The following is a 27322-nucleotide window of genomic DNA, read 5'->3' as shown; positions in this document are numbered from 1 at the left end:
ACAGAGCAAGAGATTACAGAAAACGTCCCGGCGGCAGCAGAAGTTGAACCAGGCTGGGTTGCCTTGGCTGGACGAAGCCCCCGTAACTACAGCCTGCCTGTAATGAAATGAAATGGGCTAGCTCGGAGGGCAGTGGGCTCCTCACTGGGACCTCAGAGGAAGCTTGACAACGACTGGTGGAAATGGCTTCACTGGCTGGATCGGGGGAGGGTACCGATGTCTTCTAAGGTCACTGAGGTCCTGCGAAGTTGGGGAAGCCACCGAAGACCTGGAGGAAGGAATGGCAGGACGAAGGACTTGGGCTTTATCTTAGAGGGCAATGGGGAGCATGCAGGGTGTTGGAGCAGCAGAGACACACAGGGAAAGCTGAGTCTCAGGAAGATGAACCAGACAGCGTGGTGCTGGACCAGATTGGAATAAGGAGGGATACAGAGGGGAGAAGACCGGTTGCTAAACTAGCCAAATGCAACAGTGCGTGAGTGTGCGTGTGAACACATGCACAAGGTGTGTGCAAGCAGAAATCTCCAATAACCGGGGAGCCATCAGTTGTGAGAGTGCTGAATGGTCTCTGGTCTTTTTAAAAAAAAGTTTATTGGGGGCGCCTGGGTGGCGCAGTCGGTTAAGCGTCCGACTTCAGCCCGGTCACGATCTCGTGGTCCGTGAGTTCGAGCCCCGCGTCAGGCTCTGGGCTGATGGCTCAGAGCCTGGAGCCTGTTTCTGATTCTGTGTCTCCCTCTCTCTCTGCCCCTCCCCCGTTCATGCTCTGTCTCTCTCTGTCCCAAAAATAAATAAACGTTGAAAAAAAAAATTTAAAAAAAAAAGTTTATTTATCGAGAGACAGGGAGAGAGAGAAAACATGAGCAGGGGAGGGGCAGAGAGAGAGGGAGAGAGAAAATCCCAAGCAGGCTCCGCACGGTCAGCAAGGAGGCTGACGCAGACTGGATCGCACAAACCGTGAGATCGTGACCTGAGCCAAAATCAAGAGTTGGATGCTTAAGCGACTGAGCCACCCAGGCGCCCCACGTGATTGTTTTAAAAATAAAAACAGTACGGTAGTGAAGTGTGCTTTCTTTACAGTTTTCTTAACAGCACTTTCTTTTCTCTTACTTTATCGTAAGGATACGGGGTATGATGCAAATAACATACAAAATGTGTGCTCACCGTTTTTGTTATCGGAGAGGCTCCTAATCAACAGTGGGATAGCAGTTAAGTTTGGGGGGAGTCAAAAGTTACACCTGGATTTTTGCCCGAGTGGGACGTAGGTGCCCCTAACTTCCATGCTGCTCGAGGGCCGATTAATGTGCAGTTCAGCACCGGCACCCTTGAATCAAGGGTGCCCTGTACGGTTAACAAGGATGCACACTGTGTTGGTGCTGGTGTTGGGGCGGCTTTGCGGGCCTCTCTTTGGGGGTGCGGCTGAGGAGTAAATGTGAAAGGCATGCATGCCCCTATGGGACTCTGCGGGAAGGGAAGTTCAGGAACTCTGCTGGCACGGGTGACACACAGGTCTGTGTGTGGGTATGCACGTATAGGGGGAAGGACCCGGGAGGTCCAAATGGTGTGCGAGGTTTTGTGAGTACACTTGGCTCCTGCAGGCTCGGAGGGGCGGGGGGACGGGGTGGCTAACTAGGAGCGTGGCTCCGGTTGAGAATGTGATTTCCATCCAGTCTGGGGAGACCTGCGTTGAGGACCGCTACAAGCCAGGGGCTTTCCTGCACCCCAGCCCAACCTACCACCCTGTGCGGGACGTACTATGGTTCCCGTCTCAACAGGTGGAGAAGCCCGGGATCCAAGAAACTTCCCCAGGGTCACGGTACTCTCCAAAGCCGAAGCAGAGCTCGGGTTTCCTCACTCTGAGTCGGGCACTCCTGCCTCATCGGCCACCTCCAACCACCATCTGGAGAGGTGAGTCACCAGAAGACGGTCGTGGGTGACAGTGCTCCCTTTAAGCATCTCCTCCCAGGCACCCATACATCTTCGGGATCCCAGGTTAAGTGCCCCTGCCTAAGTCCTCTGCCCCCATCCCTGCCGTCACCCTGACCCCCTCCTGCCACTCCCAGGCTCCTCGGCTCGCCACAGGCCCCTCTCCCCGCAGACCCACATCCCGCAGCCTCATAGCAGCACCGGAACAGCTCGACAGCCCGTGTATTATCCATACGTTTCCACCCCCAGCCGGGCGCTCAGTTATTGTTCTGGCGCAGGAGGGCGAGGGGGCGGCTTGTGGGCGTAGCGACGCCGGGCTGTCTGCTGGTTCTCTGCTTATTACCTCTTCTCCAGGCTCCCATTAGCCTGCCTGCCCCAGAGGCCTGCGCAGGCTCCCTGCTCCTCGGCACCTTTGTTCCTTAATTATCACTGGGGAGCCCCGCTCACCTGCCTGCCACTTTCTAAGAAGCTGTCTGGCTCCCCTTCCCCACCCTGCTACCCCCAAGACCTAAGCCCCTTTACCCCGTGGGGTGGGGGCATGTGTCTGGCAGCCGCTGGCCCCAGGCTTAGGCAGGCTCCTGGCCAGTCCGGGCCCTCACAGAAGCCCTTTCTTTTTGTCACCTCCTCCCAGAACCTCGCCCAGAGGGATGCTGCCTTGGATCTCGGGGCTGGAAGGGACTTCAAACTATCATGTGGTTCCACACCCGCCTCCCCACTTAAACAGCGTGGATTGGGCCACCTACAGAAGGTACCCAATGAATATTCCGCGAGAGTATGCTTAACCCCCATAGCCTCTACTTGAATGCCTCCCCAGTGGGCAGCTCACCCCCTCCCGAGGCGGCCAGTGCCACCTGGAGATGGCTGGGACTGGTATGAAAGCACCCACCCCCATCTCTCCCCGGGGCCCTCAGATTTTTCACGGCCTTAAATCTAAAGACCACCTTGCCGTGTTTCTGAGTCTGGGGCTCCGTCCTGTCTTTCCTGCTGGGGGCTCACTGAAGCCACCTCAGGCAGGACACCCCCCCCCTCCCTGAGCTCACTCCTCCTCCTCCTTCCCCCACCCCCCGCCCCGCCCCCCGTAAGGCTCTGTCCAGGAGGCACTCGAGTCCCTTCTTGGGCTTGGAGACTCAGGCCTAGCCTGGCTCTAGCCCCTGGCTTGCCTCCCGTCTCAGGCCTCTGGCTGCTGTTCTCCAGCGGAAGGTAAGGGGGAGGCGGTGCTGGGGTGAGAACCCTCAGGCCAGACAAGCTCTGACAGCCGACAACAACCGCGGGGGAGGGCACTTGCCGCACGCACAGGCCAAGGCTGCGGGAGGGAAGGCCTCAGGGAGTCGGGGCAGGAGACAGGAATCTCCCCTCCCGAGCCAGCCTGCCGCCCTGCCTCCTGACCCTTGCACAACTCCCTGCCTCAGTGCAATGTGGGTACGAGGGGGTCAGAGATGGAGCTTCCAGATGAAGGAGCCAGCGGTGAGCTGACCCACGTGGGCACCAGGGGCCCCCTCATGTCAGGACAGCGCCCTCCCAAGGCTCCCAGGGCACTTGGGAGTGGGCGCCAAAGCCTATGGCTGCCTTCGGACCCAGCCCCTTACCCACAGCTGCACACAGCGGGGGCCCAAACAGGACAGAGGACCACTGTGTTCCCAAAGGGTCTCAGAGCCCCCGGCCTCATTGCCACTGCCCTCCTTGGGGGCCCTTCCTGTCCACACTCCCTCCCACCGCTGCCATTTTCCACCCCGGTCTCCATCCCGTTGGAGAGTTTTCCTTTATGATCTTGATCTTTGTGTTCTTGAAGTGGGTCTCGGGCATCTCTGAGACCGGGGGCTCCTTGAGGGCAGGGTCGTGCCCCTCCCTGAGTCAGGGGGTGTGGGGGGGGGGGGGCGCTCTGTGGGAAGAGGGTCATGCCTCTCCGTCAATCTGGGCACAAGGGAAGGGTGGAGATTGGAGCCCAGCCACAGCCTGGCCTTGGCTCTGAGCATCCTGTGTCCCGGGAGTGCTACAGTGAGGCCAAGAAGGCGCCTGGCGCATGTCAGAGGGCCCTCTGGACAAACACCAGCCGGGGGTGGAGGACTCGGGTCGGGAGGCCACCTCCAGCCACCAGACTGTGACCTCAGCCAGGCCGCCCCGTGCTGCTCTCCGGATCTGACTCAGTCCCTTCCCAGTGCTGCTGGGCGTCCATCCCCAGGGTCAGCCCCCAGGAGGTCCGCCAGATTCCACAAGCCCCACCCAGACAGAGGCAAGGCCCACTTGGGCATATCCAAGGGCTCCAGCGGGATCTGAGGGGTCAGCAGAGTGCAAAGGTCACCAGCTCACCCCTCCTTTCCTCCTCATTCCGTTTCTCCAGACCTGAAATTCCCGTCTAGGTGTGGGTGTGAGTCCCGGTCACGGAGGTGCCCCACATCAGGCTGGAAGAAGAGGAACCCCCACAAGGTTCTATGATAGCCATAGACCCTTCGGGGTCTCTCAAAGTCACCCCCAGAACCTTCTCACTACGAGATAATAAATGAACAGCAGTTCGTGGAGAACGTTCCCTGAAGCTTGTGTCCAGATGTGCGGAAGAGGCTGGGGGCTGGGGGGCATCAGGAGCCTGGAGGGGAAGGATGAGAAATGGCTGACTTAGCCCTTAGCCCCTCAGCCAAAAGGATCTTGATAAATGTAAATCAGAACACGTCCTTCCCCGGCCTCAGTGCCCCTGCCCCAAGGACCACTCACCTCACTCAGAATAATATGGGAACTTTCTGGGCCTACACCATCTGGACTCTGGCTGCCTCTCATCTCTCATCTTCCCCTACTTTCCCCTCCAGGTTGATCAGCCTTCTTGCTGCTTCGCACATGTACCAGGCCTGCGCCCGCACCCGCCTCAGGGCCTTTGCACTGACCATTCCTTCCAAGGAGAATGCTCTTCCCTATACGTTTCTTCATTTTTGTCATTCAGAGCTCAAGACATCTCTTCTTCTTAAAGGCGCTCTAAGTGACCCCATCTAAAAGAGCGCCCCTCTGGGGGCGCCTGGGTGGCTCAGTCGGTTAAGCATCTGACTTTGGCTCAGGTCATGATCTCGCGGTCCGTGAGTTCGAGCCCCGCGTCGGGCTCTGGGCTGACCGCTCAGAGCCCGGAGCCTGCTTCGGATTCTGTGTCTCCCTCTCTCTCTGACCCTCCCCCGTTCATGATCTGTCTCTCTCTGTCCCAAAAATAAATAAACGTTGAAAAAAAAAATTAAAAAAATAAAAAAATAAAATAAAAATGAACGTGAAAAAAAAAAATTTAAAAGAGCACCCCTCTGTCTCCACAACTCTGCCTTATTCTTCCTCACCACCCCGTCACTACCTGAAACGAGTTCCTCTTTAATTCCTTAGTTATCGTCTGGCTCCCACACTAGAACGTAAGCTCTCTGAGGACCCGGCTGTGTCCTTGTCGCCCAGCCCAGGCCTGGCATAGTGGGTGCTTCAGAGATCTCTTTTGAATAAATGAGCGGCCAGGGGAAGGAGAGAGACATGGGCAGAAGGCCCAAGGGCTGGTGGGGTTGGTACAAACAAGGACCGGGGAGCTGGCCCTTTGGTCCCCAGGCCTCAAAGGGCACACACCACGGGCTGAGGCAGCAGGAGGAGGGTGGGACGTAAGGGAGGCTGCCAGTCGGCGCCTTTATATTGCCCCCCCAGGCTCCATTCTGAAGGCCAGTGGGGAGACTGAGGAAGGAGGTCCCACAGGCCCCAGGCTCTGGGTGTCTCCAGTCTGGAAAGGACAGGAAGAGTGCTTGGACTTCAGGCTTCTCCCCTGAGCTTGGAAGCCAGAGCCATCTCTGCTTGACCCGCTGTGTCAGGTTCCAGACCTTTCCGGTTCCATCCACAAGCTCCTGCTCCTCCTGGACAGGCAGGCCCGAAGGCCCGGCGTCACCGCTGGCCACTCCTGGCCCTCCAGACTTCTCCCTGTGTGGTGACCGTAGAGGCGTCCCCTGACTGGTCCCTGTCATCTCCATCAACCCGCCGAGGCAGCTGCACCTTCGCTGGCCCCAAACACCCCCAGCCCCTGAGGCAAACTCCACCACCAAGGGGGTGGATGGGGGGAGGGAGGGGAGGAAGGGTCCTGCCTGACTTTGACCCCCATGCCCTGGGGGAAACTGGGTCGTGCGGGCAAGAGCGTGGGCTCTGGACTTTGGCGGACTCCGGTTGCCTCCCTTTCTCCTCAGTTCTCTGATCTCGGGGAAGTTACTTAACGTCTCCAATTGTCTGTTTCCACATCCAGAAAATGGGGATAACAGTGCACGTCGTACTGGGTGCCTTGGAGGTTCAGTGGGAAAATAAAGAGTAAGCATCTAGCAAAAACCTGGTAATCCCTTCCCTTTCAGACCTCATTCCCTTGCTCAAGACCCTGCCGTAGCTCCCTGTTTCCTGCTATGTCTGATCTCCATGCCTCTACTCGGCACTCAAGGATCTCCGTGTCTGGCCTGACCTTCTCGATCTAGTCTTCACTCCCAAGATTTCCCATACAGGCTCTCTCTACTCCCGTGTCCCCAGTGAGCACAGCATGGTCGAGCCTCTGCCGTGCCCTCTGTCCACCTTGCCTTTCTTGTCCCCTCTGCCTCTCCTACTTGCCCTGCAAGGCCCCTTTCTCCAGGAACACCCCCAAACCACACTCCTGCCCTGACCATTCTCTGTCACCTCAAACCCTGCTATTGACTTAGGCTGGCATGAAAGCCATGCTGTTGGGTGTTCCGTGTCTGTGGGTGAGCTTGCTCCGGGACTAAACACATAGCAAACAAGTACTCGGTAAATAACTGTCTTTTGATTTGTTACAAAGCAACAAATAGAGGAAGTCAGTATACGGTAAACTGAGGCATTGGGAGGGATTCTGGGAAGGGTGAAGGCGGTGAGCGTCTCACCTGGGGTTAGGAGCTAAGCTCGGTGCTTTAGGTATTATATCTTCATTCTCACCACCGTGGGAGGCAGTATTAGACCCATTTCACAGACGGTAAGACAGAGGTTCAAAGAGGGTTAGTGAGTTGACCAAGGTCACTTGGCTAGAAACTGGCAAGGGCAGGACTTGATCTGAGGCTGATGGGGGTGTCCTGAAGAGGCTCATTCTCATTCCAGAAAGAGCGTAGCCTGCTCAAAGGCTCAGAGGGGAAGGCTGAGGGGAGTATGTAGAGGGAGAGAGCGGGCAGATAGATTGGAGGGGAGTAAGGGTACATCAGGGAAGGCGTCAGACCGCCTACTTAAAGAGGAGGGAGAGGGGTCTAGAACCATCTCTCTGACAAGCTAGAGAACGATTCAGCAAACCCTCCTGGGGAAGTGGTTGCGGCTCCAGAATTTTCCTTACCAGAGAGTGCCGCAGCTAAGCCCCTGAGTCCATACGAACTAACGTGCTCAGCCTCCTGTCCCCAGGGCTCAGGGACAGGGGGGCAGAGAAGATGGCCTCTCCACCCCCTTCCCACCGAGGCAGGGACGTCAAGAGAGGCTGAGAGTGATGTCACTGGTGACCTCAGGTTTCTCACCCATCTTCCCCAAAGCATTTTCTTCAGCGTCACTTGTCTGAGTGACTTGCCCGAAGTCCTTATATCACAGACCCTGCTGCTGTCACCCCAGCACTTGTCCCTGGCGTGGACCCCATGGAGCCTCGCCTACCCCCACCTCTCATCAGGGTGCCAGTCTCGAACTCTCCAGTCGTCAGTACTTGGCACAGAGACCCTCACAGTTCCCCAGCCCCCCACTGGCCAAGCCCTCTGTGCAGGCAGCCAGGCCCAGCTGGAATAACAGCTTCCCTCCCTCCTTCCCTCCCTCCCTCCCACAGACACGGGACTATTTATGGCTCACCAGGGCCTTCACACCCATGAGCTCACTGGAGCATTCCCCACCCGCTCTGGGAACCCAGCAGGGCAGGCGGCCATTAGCCCCATTTTGCAGATGGAGAAACTGAGGCTGCCTTGCCCTGTGATTTCCCCAAAGCCGGGCCTCCTGACTCTTTAGTCTGAGGCTCTTCTTAATCCCTCTGGGACCGTGACCCAAACACCCCTAAATCTAAAGTGGGGAGTTTTCCCACCGGGGCCAGGTGGGTGGAGGGGTGGGCTCTGGTGAGTTAGCCAGTTTCGGGAGTGGGAAGGAGCCTCCGAGGCAGCGGGGCGAGGAGGGCGGCAGTGAAGGGAAGCTTACGAGGCCTCAGTCGTGGTAAGAGTCTGGCAGGGGCACCTGCAGGGTGGATGTGGGGGCCCGCAGGCTGGGCAAGCAGGTGGGGAGCGCGGCTGGGGTGTTGGCTGGCCAGGCTGGGGCAGGGGAAAGGGACGATCCCCAGCCTCAGGGCTCCCTCCTGGACAACCAGACACGGGTAGCTGTGTGCCGGCTGCAGCTGGAGGGATGCCGGGGAGACCCCAGTAGGGGATTTCTATCCCAGCCTGCATCAAGTCCCCGAAGCCCTTTCCAGAAGCCTTCTCTGATCCGTCTTCAGACTCTTCTCCCGGCCCAGGGAACACTAGTTTGAATTCTCCTTGTTCTCCTTCTCAGAGCCTGTGCACGGGAGGGTTCTGACTCCCCGGTAAGACTGAGGCGTCCCTGGGGACTACCTCTGCCTCTCTCCCGCCCCACTATGCAGGTCTCCATCCTGGAGCCCCACCCCGTCCAGCCAGGGCAGCCTCTGCCCATAGGGGGCGCCCAAACAGTGTTGTGGAGCCAGGGCATCCTTGCCGCTGCGTGAATTACCTGCAGGGACGCGAATCTGAGGGAGGCGTCACATGCACCCCCAAAGCTCCGGCTTGCTTTTCAACTGACCTGGTGACGAAAGGGAGGAGAGAGCTCTTAAGACAAGGAGAGAGGCCTCTCGTCCGGGATAGGAGGCAGGGACTAAACAACGACCTCTAAAGGAGGCTGGCGGACCCTCCAGGCTCTTGGAGGGGGACTGGCTTGAGGTGCTCACACAGCCTGCAGTGGACCCGGGTGCCTTCCTTGGCCCTGCTCTGAAAGCCCCCCGGGGCTAGTGGGCAGAGGCCCCAACCAAGCAACCCCTGTTTCCTTCCCCAAGTCTCTCGGAAAGAGTGGTGAGTCAGTTGCGGCCATGAACTCATCTGAGGCAGTAAAAATAGGAAAACAAACAGGCCTGTCCTCCAGGCGGAGGAGAGGGTAAGGGTGAGGGGGAAATGGGTCCCCCACCCCCCCGCTGGGCAGAAAGGACAGCCATCTTTTGAAGTCCTCACGAGTGAGGCAGGCGTCCTTATGTCCCCTAGAGGCTCAACCACATCAAAGCCACCCAAGGAAGGTGGTTGGAGGGGCATGCTGTCACACACAGAGTCACAGTCACACACGGTGACACAACCGAGTCCCCGAGGGACGCACAGTGACACACACAGTCGAGGGCGCCTCACCTCGCTTGCACACACAACACGCCATGCCAGGAACCCACCGGGCAGCGGCACAGGTGCGCACGACCCCACCGCCGGACCCGCGGGCACACCCGGAGACAGCGTCGCAGGGCTGCGCGCGGGCACACGCATCCGCGACAACGGCGTCCGCCCAGAGCCACACACAGCCACGCCGACGGCCACGTGCACACACCCAGCACCCAGCCACTCCCACGACCAGGCTCCGAGAACCACACGGAACATCGCACAGCCAACGCCCGTTTCTCTGCCCACAGTCCTACACGCACACAGCCACCCCGACGGTCACACGCAGCCCGCGACCACACGGCTCCCACACAAGACACGCCCAGGAGTCACAGGCACACGACCTCAGTTACGCACTGGTCACGCGCTCCCAGCCGCGAAGGTGACCTCCCCACATTCCACGCGCTGTCCCATCCACGGGCCTGTCACATCTCCTCTCAGGCTCAGCCTCCCCGGGGGTTAAAGGGAGCTGGACCCAGTCCGTCTCTCACAGGGGGTGCTTATGAATATGCAGATTTCCAGGCCCACTCCAGACCTTCTTCAGCCCAGAATTTGAGACCCCCACGGCTCCGGGGGACCTCTGAGGGACCATCCACATATGAGAAGGGTGACGAAACTTTGAAAGGGAGCCAAGGGCTGCTCCAGGAGCTGCCGAGGGCCCCTCCTAGCTGGGGGCTGGCACACAGGAACCACTGCCACCCTCCAGGAGGTACCACGTCATCTGGCCCGTTTGCAGGCTTGGGCTGGTGAAGGGCTTGTGGTTAGGACAGATGACGGCCAAATCAGAACTTTCAGGCCCTGTTCTTGGCGGAGGCTGGTCTCTCTAGGGTGGGCCAGGCTGTCTGGGGACTCTTGGTAGCTTTTTCAGGGCTAATGATGTCCAAGTCCTCTAAGGACTAGGTCCCAACACTGGACCTTGGAACTTGCCTAAGATGGGGACAGGAAGGGCAAGGTAGGGCAAGTGCATGGGATGGTCTCAAGTCCCCAGGGACTCCCAATGGGGGTTCTGTTTATTTTGAACAATTTTCTCCCCTGAGTCAATCTGCTTCCTGGTGTCTACTTAGCTCTTTTCCGAATGTTTACGGAATAGAATCGTATGCTCTCAGAATTGGAGGGACATTAGCGGGCACCTGCCTGGCCTGTGATTCAGCCCCTCGACCACACACATCACAGAAAGGCTGCGTTATTAGCTCTCCATGAGCTGGGTACTCTGCGAGTCCTATGTGCTGCTCTGTTTGACTCTCACAATTGGATGTGGCAGGTATTATCAGCTCCCTTTTACAGATGAGAAAAATGAGGCTCTGAAACTCTAAACCACCTGTCTAAGCAGCAGAAGTTAGATTCCAGCTTTCTGCCGTCTGCACCGGGGCCCAGGGTGTCAGTCAGCCCCTCGACTTCTGCTTGAACTCCTCCAGTGATGGAGACTCTCAAACACTTTTTTTTTTTTTTTCCAGAGACGGAGAGAGAGAGAGAGAATGAGTCCGAGGGAGAGAAAGAGTGAGTCTTAAGCAGGCTCCATGCTCTGCATGGAGGGCTCTATTCCATAATCCTGGGATCGCGACCTGAGCTGAAATCAAGAGTCGGACGTTCAACCTCTGGCACATTGGAGGGAACAGAGCTCGAAGAGACGTGAGGCTGCCCCCCTAGAGTGCCTTGTTCCAACGGAGGAAATGAGATGTGAAATAATCACTCCGTGCAAGGGAAAAGGAGCTGGTGCCTAAGACAGAGGTGGGCAATGTGCCACTTCTGGAAAGCTCCCATTATTAAAATTTTCTTCCTTAGAGTGAACCTACGTTGACGTTGCTCTGACTTCCATTTGGGTCTCGGTATTCCGGCCTCAAAAATCACCCAGAATTAGTCTGAAGCCCTTTCACGCGTTTGCAGACAATTCTCACGTCCCCGCTGCCTACTTTCGGTGGGGCCACTTGTCCTAATTCCCGACTCCTGTCATTGTACCACCCCCTGCAGAGACTGGGGTTTCCGCTCAGACCACCCTCCGGCACATGGCCAGAGGCCCTGCGGGCCATGCAACAGCCAGTTGCTGACAGCTCTGTCCCTGTCTCTTCCTTTACCCATTCAGAGACAGCTGGGTTGCTCTGGAAAAACCCAGAGCACCTCAGAGGCAGGAGGCTGGGGCGCTCCAATCCCAGCCTCTGCCCCTTATGGGTTGTGAAATGTCGGGCAAGGCGCTGAGCTGCTCTGGGCATTGGTTTCTTCATCTGTAAAATGGGGACAGCAATAACTTGCCCCACCTGACTGGGTGGTGAGGCTCAACTGAGATCCTTCATGTCAAAAAAGTAGTCCTTGTGCCACCAAGGGGCAGACCCTCACAAGCAGCCCTGAACTTCAGAGGAGCCGAGGGTGGCTTCTGGACTAGCTGGAGAACGAAAGCCGCTCCGAACACCTCAGTGGTCAGTGCGCGGGGAGGACGAGAGGCTGGGGAAGGAAGGGTCTCTGCCCTACAGATTCCTGTCCTGGGAGTGACACCTCCAGCCGTCACCAAGTCCTCTGGGAAGAAGAGCGTCTCAGTCAGGTTGGCTCTGGTGCCCTCCAGGTAGATGAAGTGATGGGGATACGCATATTCCTTGTGGGTGGGCCAAAGGAACCAAGAGAAAGAAGGGGAGAGAACATATATAAAACACCTGCTCTGTGCCAGTCACTTAGTCATTCATTGGATCGTCACAACCCTGTGAGAATGGGCTTATTCTCATTCCATGTCATAGATGAGGAAACTGAGGCACAGGGAGGTTTTTTTTTTTTTTTTTTTTTTTTGCCCAAATCAGTGAGGCGTGGAGGTGGGATTTGAATTCAGGTCTGCTTGGCTCCCAAGCTAATGTGTTCTCCATGGCGCCCGGCCATGCTGTGGAAAGGGCCAGGATATAGGGGATGCTCTAGCCTCTCACCCCCGAAGAGCAGCGGGAGGGGAGGAAGGGAGACGAGGCCCTTTGGTAGGAGCCTACCCCCTGAATGTCACCCTCTGGCCTCCTAGAAGCCCCCCTGCCCCTGGGACTTCTTATAAATGCAAACACAGGTACACCACTTCACTCACCTTCATTCATGCGTTCAGTGCCCGTGTACTGAGCGTTTATTAAACACCCAGCCCTGTGCTGGACGCTGTGTTCCCTGAGACGGAAAACCCCATCCTTGCCCTCATGCGACAAGCCTTCTGGGGAGCACGGTAGAGGGACGATGCAGCGGAACACAGGCTCCGGGAAAACGGGAGGGTGGTTACAGTCTGGGCCGAGGAAGTCAGGGGAACATGTCTTAGAAGCCACAAACTGTCGAAAGAGGGAAGCAAGAGTCCTAAGTACAGTATGATTCTATTCGTGTATTCACGTAAATTCCATCAACGGGAAAAAGTAAGCAGGCGCAGGTGACAAAACCATAGGGAAAAGCAGGAAAATGATGGAACACAAAAGCCGGGTTATCAAGGAGGAAAAGAGGGTTATGATCCAAGAGGGTCACTTCTTGACGTGAGTACCTAGTTTTTTAGTATTCCTTCCCCCCCCCCAATGTGTGTTTTAATTCACCCTTTTTTTAATATATCTTTTTTCACAGTGTTAATTCACTGTGGGGTGGGACCTAGGCCAAACTCCCACCGTGCCCTGCACAGACCCTGTACCTCGTAGGTGCTTAAAAAGAGGGTATTGAACTGCAGTGAGTGTTTAGGGGCTGGAAGTAGGCTGCATGGTCCAGCCAGACGGGAGGGGTACGGTCTCAGTGCTAGAGGCCAGAGCTCAGTTACTCGCTGAAGTTCTTGAGAACCGAGAGGATGAGAGGCATCTTTGCCATGAATATCTAGATATCTGAGGGGCAGCAGTCCCCCAGAATTAGCTTCCCCAGGTCCTTTGGGCTTGTGATCTGGGCCTGAGCTTCGGGGTGATTCCAGGAGCAAGTTCCCCGAGTTGGAGGAAACCCAGCTGGGGAGGTGGCATTCCAGGCTGCGTGTCAGAGGGTGAGTCAGGGCTAGGGCGGCCCTCCCCCTCCCCTGGCTTTGGCGCTGGGCCCGGGCCAGGGTTGTTGTCATTTGCATACATCTGCATATATGCAAGTTTCACCCCTGCGCTCTGGCAGGGCCCTACCCCCCCCCCCCCCAGCGGGGGAGGGGGTGGGAAAGACACCTGGGCAGGGGCCAAGGAGGGAAACCAAAGTGGCTGCTGTCTGCTGAAGCATCCAAACCTAGCATCTTGGTCCAGGGTCCGTCCACCTATCATATGCCTCAATCTCTGAACCAAACACACGGCTTCTTCCCCAGACTCCGCTGGTTGCCCAGGCCAGGAACTTCAGAGTCATTCTTGCCTCTCTGCTCTTCTGGTACAGTCACCGGGCCCAGGAGAGTTTCCCTTTGAGCCACGCTCTAACACTTCCCCTCCTTTCCATCGCCTCTGCCACCAACTCTATTTGCAACAGCCTCCTAACTGGGCTCTCTGCCACCTGACTCTCCCCTTCCTAACGCACTTTGGTACCCGAGATGCTCCGGGGAAGCCTCTCGGCTCCCACCCTGGTCCTCCCCACCGCCCACAGCCCCATTCTGAGCTCCTGGTTGGCATTTGAGGCCCTCCACAGTGCAGAACCCCCTGTCTCTGTCTCAGCTCCTTCTTCCCGTTTTTACCTTCCAATCGGGTGAGTGTGGACCCTGCACGCCCCTTTTCTGTGCCTCAGTCTCCTCATCTGTAAAATGGGGGCTAATAACAGCACTCCCTTGAAGGGTTGTCTGAAGATTTCAATGAAGAAATGCATGTGAAGGATTGCGCACAAGGCCACAATAGATATTAGCCATTGTTGATATTATTATGTCTCCTACCACCATTCTGCAGAGGATGTTCTTTTCCTGGGGTCCCTTCTGCCTCCTCAGCCTTTCCTCTTGCCCTTGCTGAGTGGAACTTGGCCAGGGAAGACAATTCCACGGGAGTTAAGAGGACAAGCTGGCCACCATTCCAATTCTAGCTTTTAGGGAAGTCACTCAACCTTTCGGTGCCTCAGTTTCCTCATCTGTAAAGTAGAGATAATATGAATACCTACGTCACACGTCACGGATGTGATAAATGAAATGATGCGTGTAAGGGCTTAGCGTAGTGCCTGGAACATAGAAAACACTTAAAGGTGTTATCTATTATGATCATTATCGTTGTGCTACCCAAGGCACAGGGCCTCAGATCACTGCTGCTCCCCTATCCCCCCAAGGCTCCAGAAGGTTCCTCAGAGGTGTTTCCAGGAAGCGCCTCCCTCAGGATCCTCCCGTGCTTCAGACAGCCAGACAGCCCCCACCTGGCTCTCCTGTATGCTTTCCTGAGGACAGAATCCGAGGCAGCCAGTGCCCCATTGGGTTGGGGTGGCAATGGGGGTGTGGGGCCGGGCTCCCCCCTCCCCACTAGTTCTGGGGCACATTCCACCCAGAATTTGGGCTGGGGAGGGCTTGTCTCCCCCCAGAATTTGAGAGCCGTCCCTCAGCCAAGGCTGAGGTTGGACAGGTGTGGGTTAGCTCCTAAACTGAGAAGAGTCTTTAGGGGCAGGGAGGGCAAACTGGTCTGAGAAGCTGGAAACCACTAAGGCAGCCGAGCTCGGTTCCCCTAGGAGGCCAGGACCAGTGCGTGGCCCCCCACGACACTGCGCAAGCACAGACCCTTCCCCCTCCTCTGCCACCCCCCCTCCCCCGTTCTTGTTCTCCAGCCTTTTGCAGACAACAGTGGATGAATTTCCAGTGTGTGGCTCTTTTCCAAAGGGAATGAATGAGAGTGACTGAGGACGAAGGTAGATGCCGGCAGAAGAGGGGTTTGGGCCACCTCCCCCTCCTTAAACACACTTGGGGGGGCCTGGGCCCCTGCTGCTGGCTTAATACCCCCACCCCCCATAGCTGAGCGGGTGGGGGAGGGTTTGGAGGAGAGGAGAAGAGTGGGGGTGGGACCCAGTTGCCTCCCACTCTCCCTCCATATCCTCCCCCTGCCTACCCTCCCCCACACCAGGTCTGACACCGGGAGCCCAGCCGAGCTGTTCACAGAGGGAAAGGGTGCGGTTGTTTTTTGTTTTCTGCAGCTTTTGTACTTGTGATCAGTTTTCTCATTTTGGGGGTGGGGGTGCAGGTGCGTCTAAGGTGCCCATGTGGCCAGCCCTCCTCCCGGAGGCAGTATTCCCCTCACTCTGGCAAGCCCAGCCCAGCAGAGGCAAAGGCTGTGCCCTTCTCCCAGACTCTGCAGCCCAGACTAGGATTCAGGGACTGGACCTACCACCATCCCACCCCCCCCCCAGGCTTTTTTTTTTTTTTTTTTTAATTTTTAATAGACAGAGAGAGAGACAGAGCATGAACAGGGGAGGGGCAGAGAGAGAGGGAGACACAGAATCTGAAGCAGGCTCAAGGCTCCGAGCTGTCAGCACAGAGCCTGATGCGGGGCTGGAACTCACAAACCACAAGATCATGACCTGAGCTGAAGTCGGATGCGCTTAACCGACTGAGCCATCCAGGCGCCCCTGGACCTACCCTTTTCTGATGAAAGAAAAACAGTCTGGACCTCCAAAAGGTCTGGTAGGGCGTGAGAAAGTGAAAGCAGCAACCCACCCCCATAGACCTTCCGCTGAACACAGGGAGTCTTGGGCGAGTGTAATGTCCTGTGTGTGTGTACCTGTGCGCTGGGCGTTTTGTGTCTGTGTGATACGGTCGTGTGTATGTGGCAGGTGTCGTGTGGCTGCCTCGGGCTGGGTGCTGTGGTTGCTGGATTACAGGAGTGTGTTCTGTGCTACGATGCGAGTGGCTGCGCCCCCCCCCCCCCCCCCCCCGCCGCTCCGACCAACCGTGCGGGCCAGGGCCAGGTGAGCTTTGTCACTCCCGCCAGGTCCTGCCTCCGCCTTCCACCCGGGACCGGGCGAGGGAGACCTCGGCGGGGCGCCCAAGTTTCCGGGCCCGGGTCTGGAAAACTCTGCAGAACCCGGCGGAGCCGCCTTCGTTCGGGCCGCCGCGGATTCGTTGCAGCCGGGTTAGCCTCGGGGCCTCCCGCGGGCTCTCCGCGTGCGGGCATCTGGCGCTTAGCGCCGCGGTCGTTCCGCCGGGTTCGGGGCGCGGGCTCCAACCCCGGGCAGGCCGGGGCTGGAGCCCGGACAACCAGCCAGAACCCCCGAGCTCCGGCCGACGCCTGGCGCCCCCCGCGGCCCCCATCGCGCCACATCTGGCTCCCGCGCGGCCAGATCCGGCCGCGCAGGGCGGCGCCTCCAACGCACCTTCCAGACGGCTCCGTTTTTTTTTTTTTTGTTAGTTTCCTTTGTTGCGGGGCTGGGGGAGGCTTGTGGTACTTGGTCCGAGAGTGGCCATAGTTTTGTTTTTAACGTGTTTGGTGACTTCATATGTACGTGCACTTTAAACGTCCCGGTCAATCCCAAATAGGAGACTTTTCCTGGAGCAGAGGCTGGCGTTTGGAAGAAAAGCAAAGACGACGGGAGGACAGTGTGCCTGGGGGCCGAGAGGAAGACTCGTGGGTGTCGTCTGCCGAGCAGTGCCCAAATCTCAAGGGGGGCGCAGACCCTGAGACCTCTTCCCTCCCCTCCCCCTGGGAGCTTCTCTAAAGTTACGTGGAAAATGATAGTGCGGGTGGGGGTGGCGGTGGGGGTGGGGAGGGTCATTCCTGCTCCGCGGAACCTCTCCGCAGAGCGTGCAGGCGAGCGCGAACCCCAAGTGCACGGCCAGCGGGGCTGGCTGACCTCAGTCAGCAGCCCACAGTCCCGCCTGCGCCAGCGCTCATTCACTGATCAGTCGTAAAGAAGAAAAGAGATCATTCAAAATTCCAAGAAAAGTCAAATCGGAGTGTGTGCGGCGGGGCACGCAGGCCTCTACCAACCGTGCCTTCTCCGGGCGTCGCCAAACGTGGGGTCTTCACCCACCAAGCACACGGCGGAGCAGAGGGAGGAATCCTCACCCCCGACCCTGCCAAACCAAATAATTCACAAAGTTTCCCCTCAACGAGTTAGTACGAAAACCTCGCCAAATCGGACTTAAATTCCGCTGAGAGCAGAGAGGACCCAACAAAGATTTCGTTTGGAGACCGTGGGTGGGATGGAGGGCAGAGGGCGCGGATAATCGCGCGACTGCCGCCCAGGGCGGAGGACTGGGGTCCGGTGGAACCTCTATTCCCCGGAGCAGGTTCATACAGGTGCTGCGTGGAGTCTGCACCGGGTTAGACCCCAGCGCCTGGGCAGCGTCGCAGAAGCCCGCCACGTACGGAGCCCAGGGACGATGCGGAGAGCCCCACGCACCCACCATGTGTTGGGGTGTTGACTGTGAACCCCCCCCCCCCGGAGGGAGAAGCACCGGTTCGGTTGGAGGGGAGAGTCCCTCAAGCAAGGCATACATCCCACCGCCGCGGATATTTATTCTAGGCAAAGAAACGTTACAGGATCCGCTGGGATTGCGTTTTCTCTCCAAGGCAACTGACAAAGAGCGTGCAAACCACCGTATGCTGCACGGATCTATGAGGTCGTCGACGACCCTTGGCTGGCTCTTGAGACCAGGGGGGCGCCGTGTCCCCCTGGGGACCCCACTGTCTTTTCCCGCGGCCTCACTCCGGTGCTGGGGTTCTCCAAGCAGGCCCCTTTTGCTAAGGGAGGGGAGCTGCGTGGGAAAAAAGGCTGGGAGAGCCACTTTGAGCTTGTGTGACAAGCCAGGGGCTGAAGTATTAGTAGTGGCAGGAGAGCATCCGTTTTGTTTTGTCTGCCTGCCTTGCCTCCTCCTCCTCCTTCTTGGTTTTATTACGTTTGGGGGGTTCCGTTTTTGCAATCCATTCTAAAGCAAATGGACAAGGGCTGTGCTAAGCAAAGGGACAAGGGCAGCTCCCTCTTTGTCCCTCGGATAAAACGAGTGTCAGAGATGGGCAATGACCCACCCAGGCTATCACTGCCAGCGAGTGTACGAACTGCGACGGAAACCCAGGCCTCAAGCTTTCTCAGGCCGGCCCTCCCCTCCTCGCTTCTGGAACACAACATTTACAGCCCTTTCTAGCTCTCATCCCGGCCCCTTCCACCTTTCCTGTCTCCCCCCCCCCAGGCCCGAGGTTGGGATGGCGAGATGGGATACCAGTCGGAGGGGACCTGTCGGTTGAGAGGCTGCATCCGGGGAGACCACACGGGGTTTCCCAACCAAGTGCCCCAGCTCCAAGCCCTCCAGCGTGTGTTCAAAAGGAGCCCGGAAGAGAGAGGTGATGATGGAGGCATAGGTTTCCTCATGTGTAAGCTGAGGATCATAATAGTGGGCTTTTTGTGAAGGTGTTTTATAAATTCGAAACAGCTGTAGGGTGTTTCCTACCACTGCATAGAAATGAGGACCCTTCAGGAAGCCCCCTGGGAGTTTAGGAGAGGCTCTCATGATGGGTATCCTAGCTTTGGAGGATGTCCAACGTCAACTGCTACCAAGGCCTGCCAGAAAACCCACGCTTGCCTTTTTTTTTTTTTTTCTTGCTAGGTCCATCACAGAAGGGACTCTGGGTACGTGACTGCGGGACAAAATGTCCCTCTACTCGTTCTTTAAGTTCCACCTCAGAAGTACCTCCTTTGTACAACCTTCCCTGACAGCCAGCTCCACTCCAGAGAGCATTCTCTCCCTTTGTTACGCCCTGAGATGCCATCCTTGGAATCTACCACGGCACTGTGGTGTGGCTGTCTCCTTCCAGAAGAAGGCAGTGGTGGAAGAGAGAAAGCTTTGGAAGGATATGTCCTCGTAAGTGCATAGCCCCAGCTCTAACGAGGCAGCGGCAAGGCTGGCGCTGGGGAAGGAAGGGGGAAAAGGTGGTCCCGTGTGAAAACAGCATTCTCAACTGAGCAACCCTGCATACCTTGTTGGATGAGAGGGAATCGGTTCTCCAGCCACCCAGACAAGGGATCTGCGCTTCTCCTGAAGCTCCAAGGCTTCAGGGTGGAGAGCTCAGATCCAAAGGCTTTCTTGGAAAAACGCATCTCTATCCATTCCAGAAGGGAATCCGGTTCGAAGCTGACTTGCCCATCCTCCCCTCGGGACACCTGACTGGGGGGCTTAACCACCCCAGCACCCGTCTTTGATCTTTCTGTCTCTCCGAGCCTGGCCACCCTCCAGTGCCTTCCTTCTCTCACTCTTCTAAGCCTCCCTCTTTGTCTGATCAGGGTCTCCGCCTACTCTCCAATTCTAAGACTGCTGTCTTCGCTCTGAGCCCTGATGGAGCGAATATGTATGTACAGCCATGCATATGTGCGTCTGAGTTGTGTACTCAGGGGAGAAAAGGTGTGGGGGGGGGGTATGCTGTGGAATCTGTGAGGACTGGTGAGTTTGGGGGTGTAACTGTCTCTCCCCTTAACATGAAGCAGCTTGGATGTGTGTGGACAGTTATCACTCAGAGGGTGGCCACACTTGTGTAAATGCTTATATGCGTGGATTTTCTGCATTCTTGAGTGTGCACACCGGCAATTTGACCTGTGCAAAGTCAAAGAGGTAAGGATCGTGCTTTTTTCCAGGGATATCGCTCTTTATCTTTGGGCATGTAGATGTGTTTCACATCACAGTCTATACTCTGTATTTGCAGATCCGTTAGTGGACCTCTCTGTTCATGGAGATCACGAACATCAGTGTAGACACCTGTGTGTTTGCATATATGTTGTAATTGAATGGAGCCTATGTGTAGCTGCCTACCTGTGGCCATAGATACTCGTATACGTGGACACCTGCCCGTCAAGTTCTTGGGCGCCTAAGTTTAGAGGCAGGTCCTGCACAGACTGGAAAATGCGGCCACCAGGACAGGCCTGCCGTGTTTCCTACGCTCTCAGAGGAACCATCAAAGTGGACGCTCCTCCTCCTCGCGGATTTTGTCCCGGTTCGTGCAAGACTTCAGCCACACGCGGCGCCAGGAAAGGCGGGGCGCCGCGCGGGCGAAGCCAGGACGGCGGATCCCTCCAGCGGCCTCGGGGGCCCGCTGGAGCTGCGCTGTCGCAAGCGCACCGGGGCCCCTGCCGGAAGCGGAAGCCAGGACGGGGGTGGGGGCGCGGTGAGGCGCAGTCGCGGCGGTCGCGGCGTGTCAGGCCAAGGGCGCCCCGCGGGGGCGTGTGCGCCGCGCGCGTGCGGGGCAGGCTGGCCGCGGGGCGGTACCTCCCCGGACCCGGCGTCTGTTTACCAACAAACTGCCGGGGCTCAGCAGCGACGCATTCCGACGTGCTGAATAAGCTGCGGGCGCGGGCGGTCTGGTCTCGATTCCCCTGCGGGTTGGTGGCGGTGGCATCAGAACCGCGGTGCAGATCCCCAGGAGCTGGAGAGCGCGACGGAGGGTCCCCTGAGCCCCCGCAGCCGAAGCGCCTCCGCTACTGCGCTGCTCCCTTCGCCCTGGGCCCCGCCAGCTCCCTCGCGTTTCTTCCATTGAGGCCGAGGTTCCCAGACTGCCCCAATCGCCCTGCCACCCCAGTATCCCTCTTGGAGAAGACCCCGAGGCAGCTGGGCCTGGAGCGTGTGCACCGCCCCTCGGACCTCTCGGTTCTGAATTTCCCTACCGCGGGCTGCCCCGGGGGGCGGGCCCCGGCCCCAGCCTCCGTGAGGTCACTGCGTGCGGTAGCCAATCCGCGGCGTCTAAGTGGGCGGTGCCACCGTCGGGTCCCGGGAACCGAACCCAAGAGCGAGACGAGGGGGGCCCCCATGGATTTAGGGGGGAGGGGAAAAGCCATGGGGGGCACCCCTTCGGAACCCCTTTCCCTGGCGCGCGCTCTCCGCTGGAAAAGGCACAGAGAGACACTTTCCCCGGGATCTTAAGTGTGCGGGAGGCTGGCTGGGGGGCTCATCCGGTCCCAACGCCCGAGGTTCGGAAAAGAGAGAGTTGGCGGAGGGAGCGGACTACGTGCCGAGCCATGGCCTAGGCCCCGGCCCCGGCCCCGGCCGCGATGACCTCTTTGCCCTGCTCCCTCCCTGGCCGGGACGTCTCCAAAGCCATATTCCCGGACATCGCCCCTGTCCCATCGGTAGTGGCTGCCTACCCGCTTGGCCTGTCCCCCGCAACCGCAGTCGCCTCCGATTTGCCCTACTCTGGGCCGTATGGCCACCTCCTGCCCTACTCCTACACTGCGCCGGCGACTCCGGGAGACTCCTACCTGCCCTGCCAGCAACCAGCGGCGCCTTCTCAGCAGGAGCCGAAGGCAGGTAAGTCCGGGCGCCGCAGCTCTTCCCACCTCTGGGGTCCTGATCCTTTGCGTCCCTAAACTTCGCCCTCGCCTGGTTGGGCGCAGCTAGCGGGATGCAGACCTTACTCAGATTCCAAGGGATCTGGGGGTGGGGGGAGGGCGAAGGGATGGGGCGGGAGACAGGGGGGAGGGGCGGGGGCGAGTTGATCTAGGTCTCCTTTCAAGACCGACCTGGTTTCGATTTGCAGTTGTGTGAAGCCGGGCGGCAGGGCTCCCTACCCCACCCCCTGGAGCAGCGGGGTGGTGTGCACCTACGTGTAACGGAAAACTGAAACAATCCAGATGTGGGTGTGGGTGCCTAGCCCCTGCCCCAGGATTCTTTCCGTCGTGTACTCCTTCCCTTCCCCAAGTCGCCTCTCCGGGTTTGTCTTGTCTCCGAAAGCAGTGCTCCAGCCCAAGCCAGACAATTGGAAGTGCGGTCCCAGTTGGAGGACAGTGGAAGTGGGGGCTTATTTGGGGGCCCCTCCCCGTCTCCCTTGGCTGGTGCTTGAATATGCCTGATGGAGGCTGGAAGCTGGCCTTCCAGCTAGGAAGAATCTGGGGCTAGGACCCCACCACCTATTGTTCTAAGAATGTAGCCACAGGTGGGTCAGGCAGCCTCTAGCTATAGATCCTGATGCAGATCCTTCCTGGTGAAGGATCCACCCCTTGCCCTTGTGGGGGACAGGTTAGGGCCCACTTCCTGCTGTCTGGAGCAACTTTGAGTCCCTGAGAAAGTGCTCACTGCAAGGCCTCAAAGAAGCCAAGGAGCTAGCCAGCCTGTCTTCCTGGTCCTGGGCCCGGTATTGGGCAGAACCCGTGCAACTGTATATGCTGATCCGTACTAGCTCCAAATTAGACCTCAGGTCCCCTGCCCTCCCTGCCCCCACCTAACTGTCTTTAGCACAGTCTCCTCCAAGGATGCACATCTACTGGGTGCCTTTGCTTGTGTCAGTCCAGGACCAGGACATCTCTCTCCCTTTCCCTGTTACTCCAACACATGAGCTCATAAACCATCAGAGCCAGAAGTGACCCTAAAGATTTGGGAGCTCAACCTACTGGATTACAGATGGGCAAGCTGAGGCCCTGGGACCGGGTGTGGATGCCTCTTTTCCAGGCACTTAGTCCTTGCAGATTGGTGTTCACTGCATGAGGCCAGAAAAGAGGATTTTAGAGAATTTCCTCAGAGCCCCCAAAGTGAAGTGCCTTCTGTGCAGAACGCGCGAGCTGCCTCTCCCAGGCTGCTGTGTCTGTCCTCCTTAAAGGAGGAGCAGTTGGGAGGAGGTTTGTTTGTTTGTTTGTTTGTTTGTTTGTTTTATACAAATGACCTAGGTTCTATAAATGAATCCCTTGGACTTCCCTTTAGTATATGCTCATATGGGACATTTGTGTCTATGTGTGTGTGGCCGGGTGGGAACGAGATCGCCTCGTCCTTCAGAGAATTGTTTACAGGGTCAGTATTTTCATCCCTGTCCTCCACACACCTTGTCTTCCCTCTGCTTGGTCTAAGGGCCAGAGAGTGGAGAGTTCCTTTTCTTTACAGAATTTCCCCGGATCCAACGAAAACCATACACGTGCTTAGACTAGATGGTAGCGTTTTCCTCCCGAAACTGGTGGGTTTGCCCATTCTAGACCGAATGATTGGGGGTGTGAGAGAGGACTTGAGCCCTCCTTTTTGCCCCACCGTGTGTCCACCCGCGCTGCAGGGGAAGGTTTGGCTCCAAGGGAGCTTTGGGAGCGGGCGGGTGCGCGGCGGTGCCTCCAGGGAGGCCTTTGGGCTCCATAATCGCGACCAGGACAGATCCAGTCGTGACTTGCCACAACTGGTGTGGAGAAGGGCAGCTGTCGGGGGAAGGCATTAGGAGGGGCGTCCTCTGGGAGAGCTGGGGCACCGAGGGCTGGGGGAGTCCAGCAGCAGCGGGGGCTGCCTCCTAGGCGCTGCGTCACCACCCGAGGCTCGTGGTTCACGCAGCCGCAGCCGGAGAGGCGCGGGTGGTCGGTCGCTGGGCGGCCAGCCTGGGGCTTCGAGCGGTAGGGTCAAAGCAGGGGAGGCCGGACAGGCGCGGGCGGGGAGCGGAAACCCAACGGTTTTTCTGGGAATTGGCAGGGGCGGGGGTCGGGGTGGGGGTGGATCTGAGAAGCCCGCAACGCCCGGGGCCCTGGGTGAGGGGTGCGGGGGAGGTGAAGGCACCTGGTCATCGCGGCCGGCCCAGGGCGGGGAACCACACGTCGGGGGGAGCACGACCAGAGGAAGGAGGGGCGGGGTGAGGGTGCGGGACTCTAGCCGACATTAGCTGCGTCTGGGCACCGGGGCCAAGTTCTCTCTCGGCTGAAGTGGCCCAGCAGACCCGAGTGGAAAGCTGCAAACGTTGCCCTGAGCCCGGGAGCATTTTGGTCATTTGGGCCTCCCAGCCCTATCACCCGAATGGAATGATCCCAGGGTGCCCCCCGCAGATTGGCGCAGGTTGGGCTGCTCAGACGGGAAGAGGAGGACCCCTCGCCCCGCACCTCCCGTACTCTAGGGCCGCTGTTCCCCCGCCAAGATTCCTAGAGTGGCTGGGCCTGGAGGCAGGAGGTGACCAGATCTCACGGGGCAGCACGGCAGCGAGATCCTGCAGCGGCCCGAAGGGCCTGCGCTGGCCGGCGCTGCGTGCTTTGCGAACCTGGGCCACCTTCCCCGTGAGCGGTGAACCCCTCTGTGAGTGTAGCGGGGAGCGGGAGGGGGCTGTCCCACTCCCACAGGGCTTCTAGAGCCCCTGAGCCGCCTCTCCTAGCCAGCCGGCCACGGGGGAGGAGAGGGCTGGTCAGTTTCCCTGCAGGGTGCACCTCGGGTTGGGGTTTGCGCCTCGCAATAGGGGATGGCAAACCCTGAGGCCACTTTCCACTCTCGGATGCTGGTGGGAGGGCGGGTGCTCATCCTGGCCTCAAGGCCCAATTGGCCGGGCCCCTCCGACCCCCACCCTCCCCACCCCCGGCAGCGGGGAGGCTGCCACGCAAACACTGGCTCGGGCCTCTGAGCATTGTTCTGGAGTTCCCTCGGCCTGGAATGCCCTGCCCCGGTCAGGCCTCAGCCCAGCCCCCGACCGAGCCTTTTAGCCCCACCCTACCCCGAGCTGGCGCCACCGCACCCGCCTGAACTCTGACCTCCCGGCCCTGGCGCCACCTGTACCCTCGCTCCGTCCCTTGGCGCTGTCTTCCTAGGGTCACAGGACCCATGAGTGGGAGCTCCCTGAGGGCAAGAACCGCGTCCTAGCGTGCGGTGGGCGTGGCGCCTGAAGGGGGCGGGGAACGGAAGGTAGAGGAGGGCCGAGCCGGGTACCCGCGCCCTTTGCTTAGCTGAGGCCTACATGCAAACGAGATGCAAATGAGCTCAGGAAGCCGCGCGTCCGACCCTCTCAACGCCCCACGCACACTGTCTTGTGCCGCCCCCCAGATTCGGAGAAGCCGCCGCTGTCCCCGGAGCCCTCGGAGCAGCGCCCGCAGGCCCCGCCCAAGAAGCTCCGCAAACCGAGGACCATCTACTCGAGCCTGCAGCTGCAGCACTTGAACCAGCGTTTCCAGCATACGCAGTACCTGGCGCTGCCCGAAAGGGCCCAGCTGGCCGCGCAGCTCGGCCTCACCCAGACCCAGGTGAGGCCGGCCCCATCCTTCCTGCAGCTAGCCTTCCCCTGATGTGGTCTCTGGGAACTCACCCCTTCCGGGGTGGGGGGAGGGTTGAAAGGCTGAGGAGCCCCCTAGCCTCGTTGTCACAGTTCTCCTGGCACGTTCCCAAGGGGCCTGCGCGCCACTGCTGGGTCCCTTTCCCTGGATCTCACCCTTCCACACGCATTCTTCTCCTCACCTTCCATCCTTTCCCCTCTTCTCCCCAAAGGTAAAGATCTGGTTTCAGAACAAACGCTCCAAATACAAGAAGCTCCTGAAGCAGAACTCTGGAGGACAGGAAGGGGACTTCCCTGGGAGAGCCCCCTCCTTGTCTCCCTGCTCCCCACCCCTCCCATCCCTCTGGGATCTACCCAAGGCAGGGGCCCTGCCCACCGGTGGCGGCTACAGCAACAGCTTTGGGGCCTGGTATCAGCATCACTCCCCAGATGTCCTGGCTCCACCTCAGATGATGTGAGTCCCGGGAAGGGTGGGTCGGCCCCTAGTCCTCCACAAAGCCTAGGACCCAGCCCACCTGCACCCCTTCTGGTCCTGGAGGAAACCAGCTCCAGATGGGTTTTCTCAAGAGGAAAAGGCGCTAGAGAAGAAAAAGGATGTCTCCCTGTAACCCAAACAGCCTAATCAAGGACTTTGGTCTTCACCACTGCCCCCCACCACTACCATAGACTGGACACCTTCCCTCCAGCTGATCGGAGGCTCTGGAGGGAGAGTCCCTGGCTGAAGGGCAGACTCCTCACAGGACCGCTAGTCTTCCCATCCCTTCCTTGGACTGCAGTCTCCCGCCAGCCTGGAGGCAACACCAACAAGAAACACTTGAGTATTTTTTCCTCCTTGTGTGCCTTGTGCCTTGCCCCACCCTGTTCTGAGCAGAAGCGGAAGTGAAGTGGGCATCCGGTGTCTTCAAGTCGACCACCACCGAGTCCCTCCCACCCTCCACCGATTTTTCCTGGAGGTCAGCGCGTTACCCCCATGACTGATAGATAGACTGCCTCACCCCCCTGGGACGTGGAAGCGATGCTGAAAATGTGGTTTGTGGACCTATGGGTAATTGAAGCTGTTCTTCTAAGAAAGAAGGAAAAAAAAGCCTTCTTTTTCCTGTGTCTATTCAGTTTTAGTAGATACTGGATCCGATTATCCTTTTAATTCAACGGGTATTTATTAAGAGCCTATCGCCGCCTTTCCCACCCTTAATACCCATCATCCCCACACTCACATCCTCTTGGAAACCCAGTAGGGCGACACTTTGGGGAGGATGGGGGACAAGCAGACTCTCTGGATGAGTGTAAGGAGAGACACCCCCAAACAGGGAGGGTGGGCTGGTGGTTCAGCTCCTCACTGCTGTCTCTGTCCAAGGGAACCGCTCCTATTTATAACCGATCTAGCATCCTCCACATCACGAGCTTTCAGAGATTAAATCTGTATAAAAACCTGGGCCCTGGCTGTGAAGTGTGTTTGTTTCCTGACTTCCGGGGGTGGGGGTTGCTTGCCCATCTCTCTCTTGCCTCCCATCTGACTCTTCCAGCACTGACCTAGAGGATGGGATATTAGTTTTGCCTCTACCCCTAACTAGCTCTGTGCTTGTAGCTCTGGAACGTTCTGATGACCATTTTCATTCGCTCCAGTGTGAAACTGGAAGATGCTAATACTGGGAATGACCCAAGTTGGAGTGGTCCTCACTCACAAATGCTCCCCTGGCCCAGTTCTGGAGGGAGCCGGGGGCACTTTGCAGTCCCCTGTTGCCCCATCTTCAGCCCCTGCTCCCTGCTCTTGGGGACAGGACATGCCCACTGAGCCAGTCCAGTCCTCCCAGGGTGCTCCTTGGGGCGTAAAGGCCCCAGCCCACCTAGGGGGAGGGAGAGGAGAAGACAATCCCAGAAGGAACTGGACTTCTCCATCCAACAAACATTGGTGAAGCCTCTGCTCTGTGAGATCCTGGAGATACAAGGTGACTGAGGCAGACCCTGCGGGCAAATGGGGGAGCCAGACAAATGTCCAGTCACTTTTGTGGTAAGTGCCTGGTTAAAGGAAGTAATACGGGCATAGTCAGGGCCCTCAACTCAGCCTGGACCCAGCGGTAGATTCATGGCCTCCACACCCCATCTCTCTCTCTCTCTCTCTTTCTCTCGCGCTCTCTCTCTCTCTCACACACACACACACACACACACACACACACACACAGAGCACCCAGTGGCAGAGAGGCCCAAGGACAGGGCTGCAAATAATTCAGGGAATCC

The 27322-nt window shown here is 58.2% G+C and overlaps 1 protein-coding gene across 2 annotated transcripts; it reads left to right on the top strand.

Moving 5' to 3' along the window:
* Positions 1-20408: 20408 nt before the first annotated feature.
* Positions 20409-26520, top strand: DLX4 (distal-less homeobox 4). Of its 2 annotated transcripts, none has more exons than XM_045488459.1 (3): positions 20409-21408; positions 24862-25058; positions 25300-26520. In XM_045488459.1, exons 1-3 carry the CDS (start codon positions 21153-21155, stop codon positions 25543-25545), a joined length of 699 nt encoding a protein of 232 aa, XP_045344415.1. In that variant the 5' UTR covers positions 20409-21152; the 3' UTR covers positions 25546-26520. The 2 variants fall into 2 exon arrangements, with proteins under 2 accessions (XP_045344415.1, XP_045344414.1); XM_045488458.1 differs by lacking the exon at positions 20409-21408 and adding an exon at positions 23763-24126.
* Positions 26521-27322: the final 802 nt, after the last annotated feature.

The sequence above is a fragment of the Leopardus geoffroyi genome, chromosome E1, assembly GCF_018350155.1.
Source record: "Leopardus geoffroyi isolate Oge1 chromosome E1, O.geoffroyi_Oge1_pat1.0, whole genome shotgun sequence".
NCBI classification, from domain to species: domain Eukaryota; kingdom Metazoa; phylum Chordata; class Mammalia; order Carnivora; family Felidae; genus Leopardus; species Leopardus geoffroyi.
The sequence above is the reverse complement of the archived record's forward strand: the minus strand, read 5'-3'. Positions and strand labels throughout refer to the sequence as shown.

Bases quoted from the DNA above. Each gene is read 5' to 3' on its own strand.
- DLX4 (XM_045488458.1), top strand. From the start codon at position 23,859: ATGATCCCAGGGTGCCCCCCGCAGATTGGCGCAGGTTGGGCTGCTCAG. The intron at 24,127-24,861 runs GTGAGTGTAGCG...GCCGCCCCCCAG, and splicing joins CGTGAGCGGTGAACCCCTCT to ATTCGGAGAAGCCGCCGCTG. The intron at 25,059-25,299 runs GTGAGGCCGGCC...TTCTCCCCAAAG, and splicing joins TCGGCCTCACCCAGACCCAG to GTAAAGATCTGGTTTCAGAA.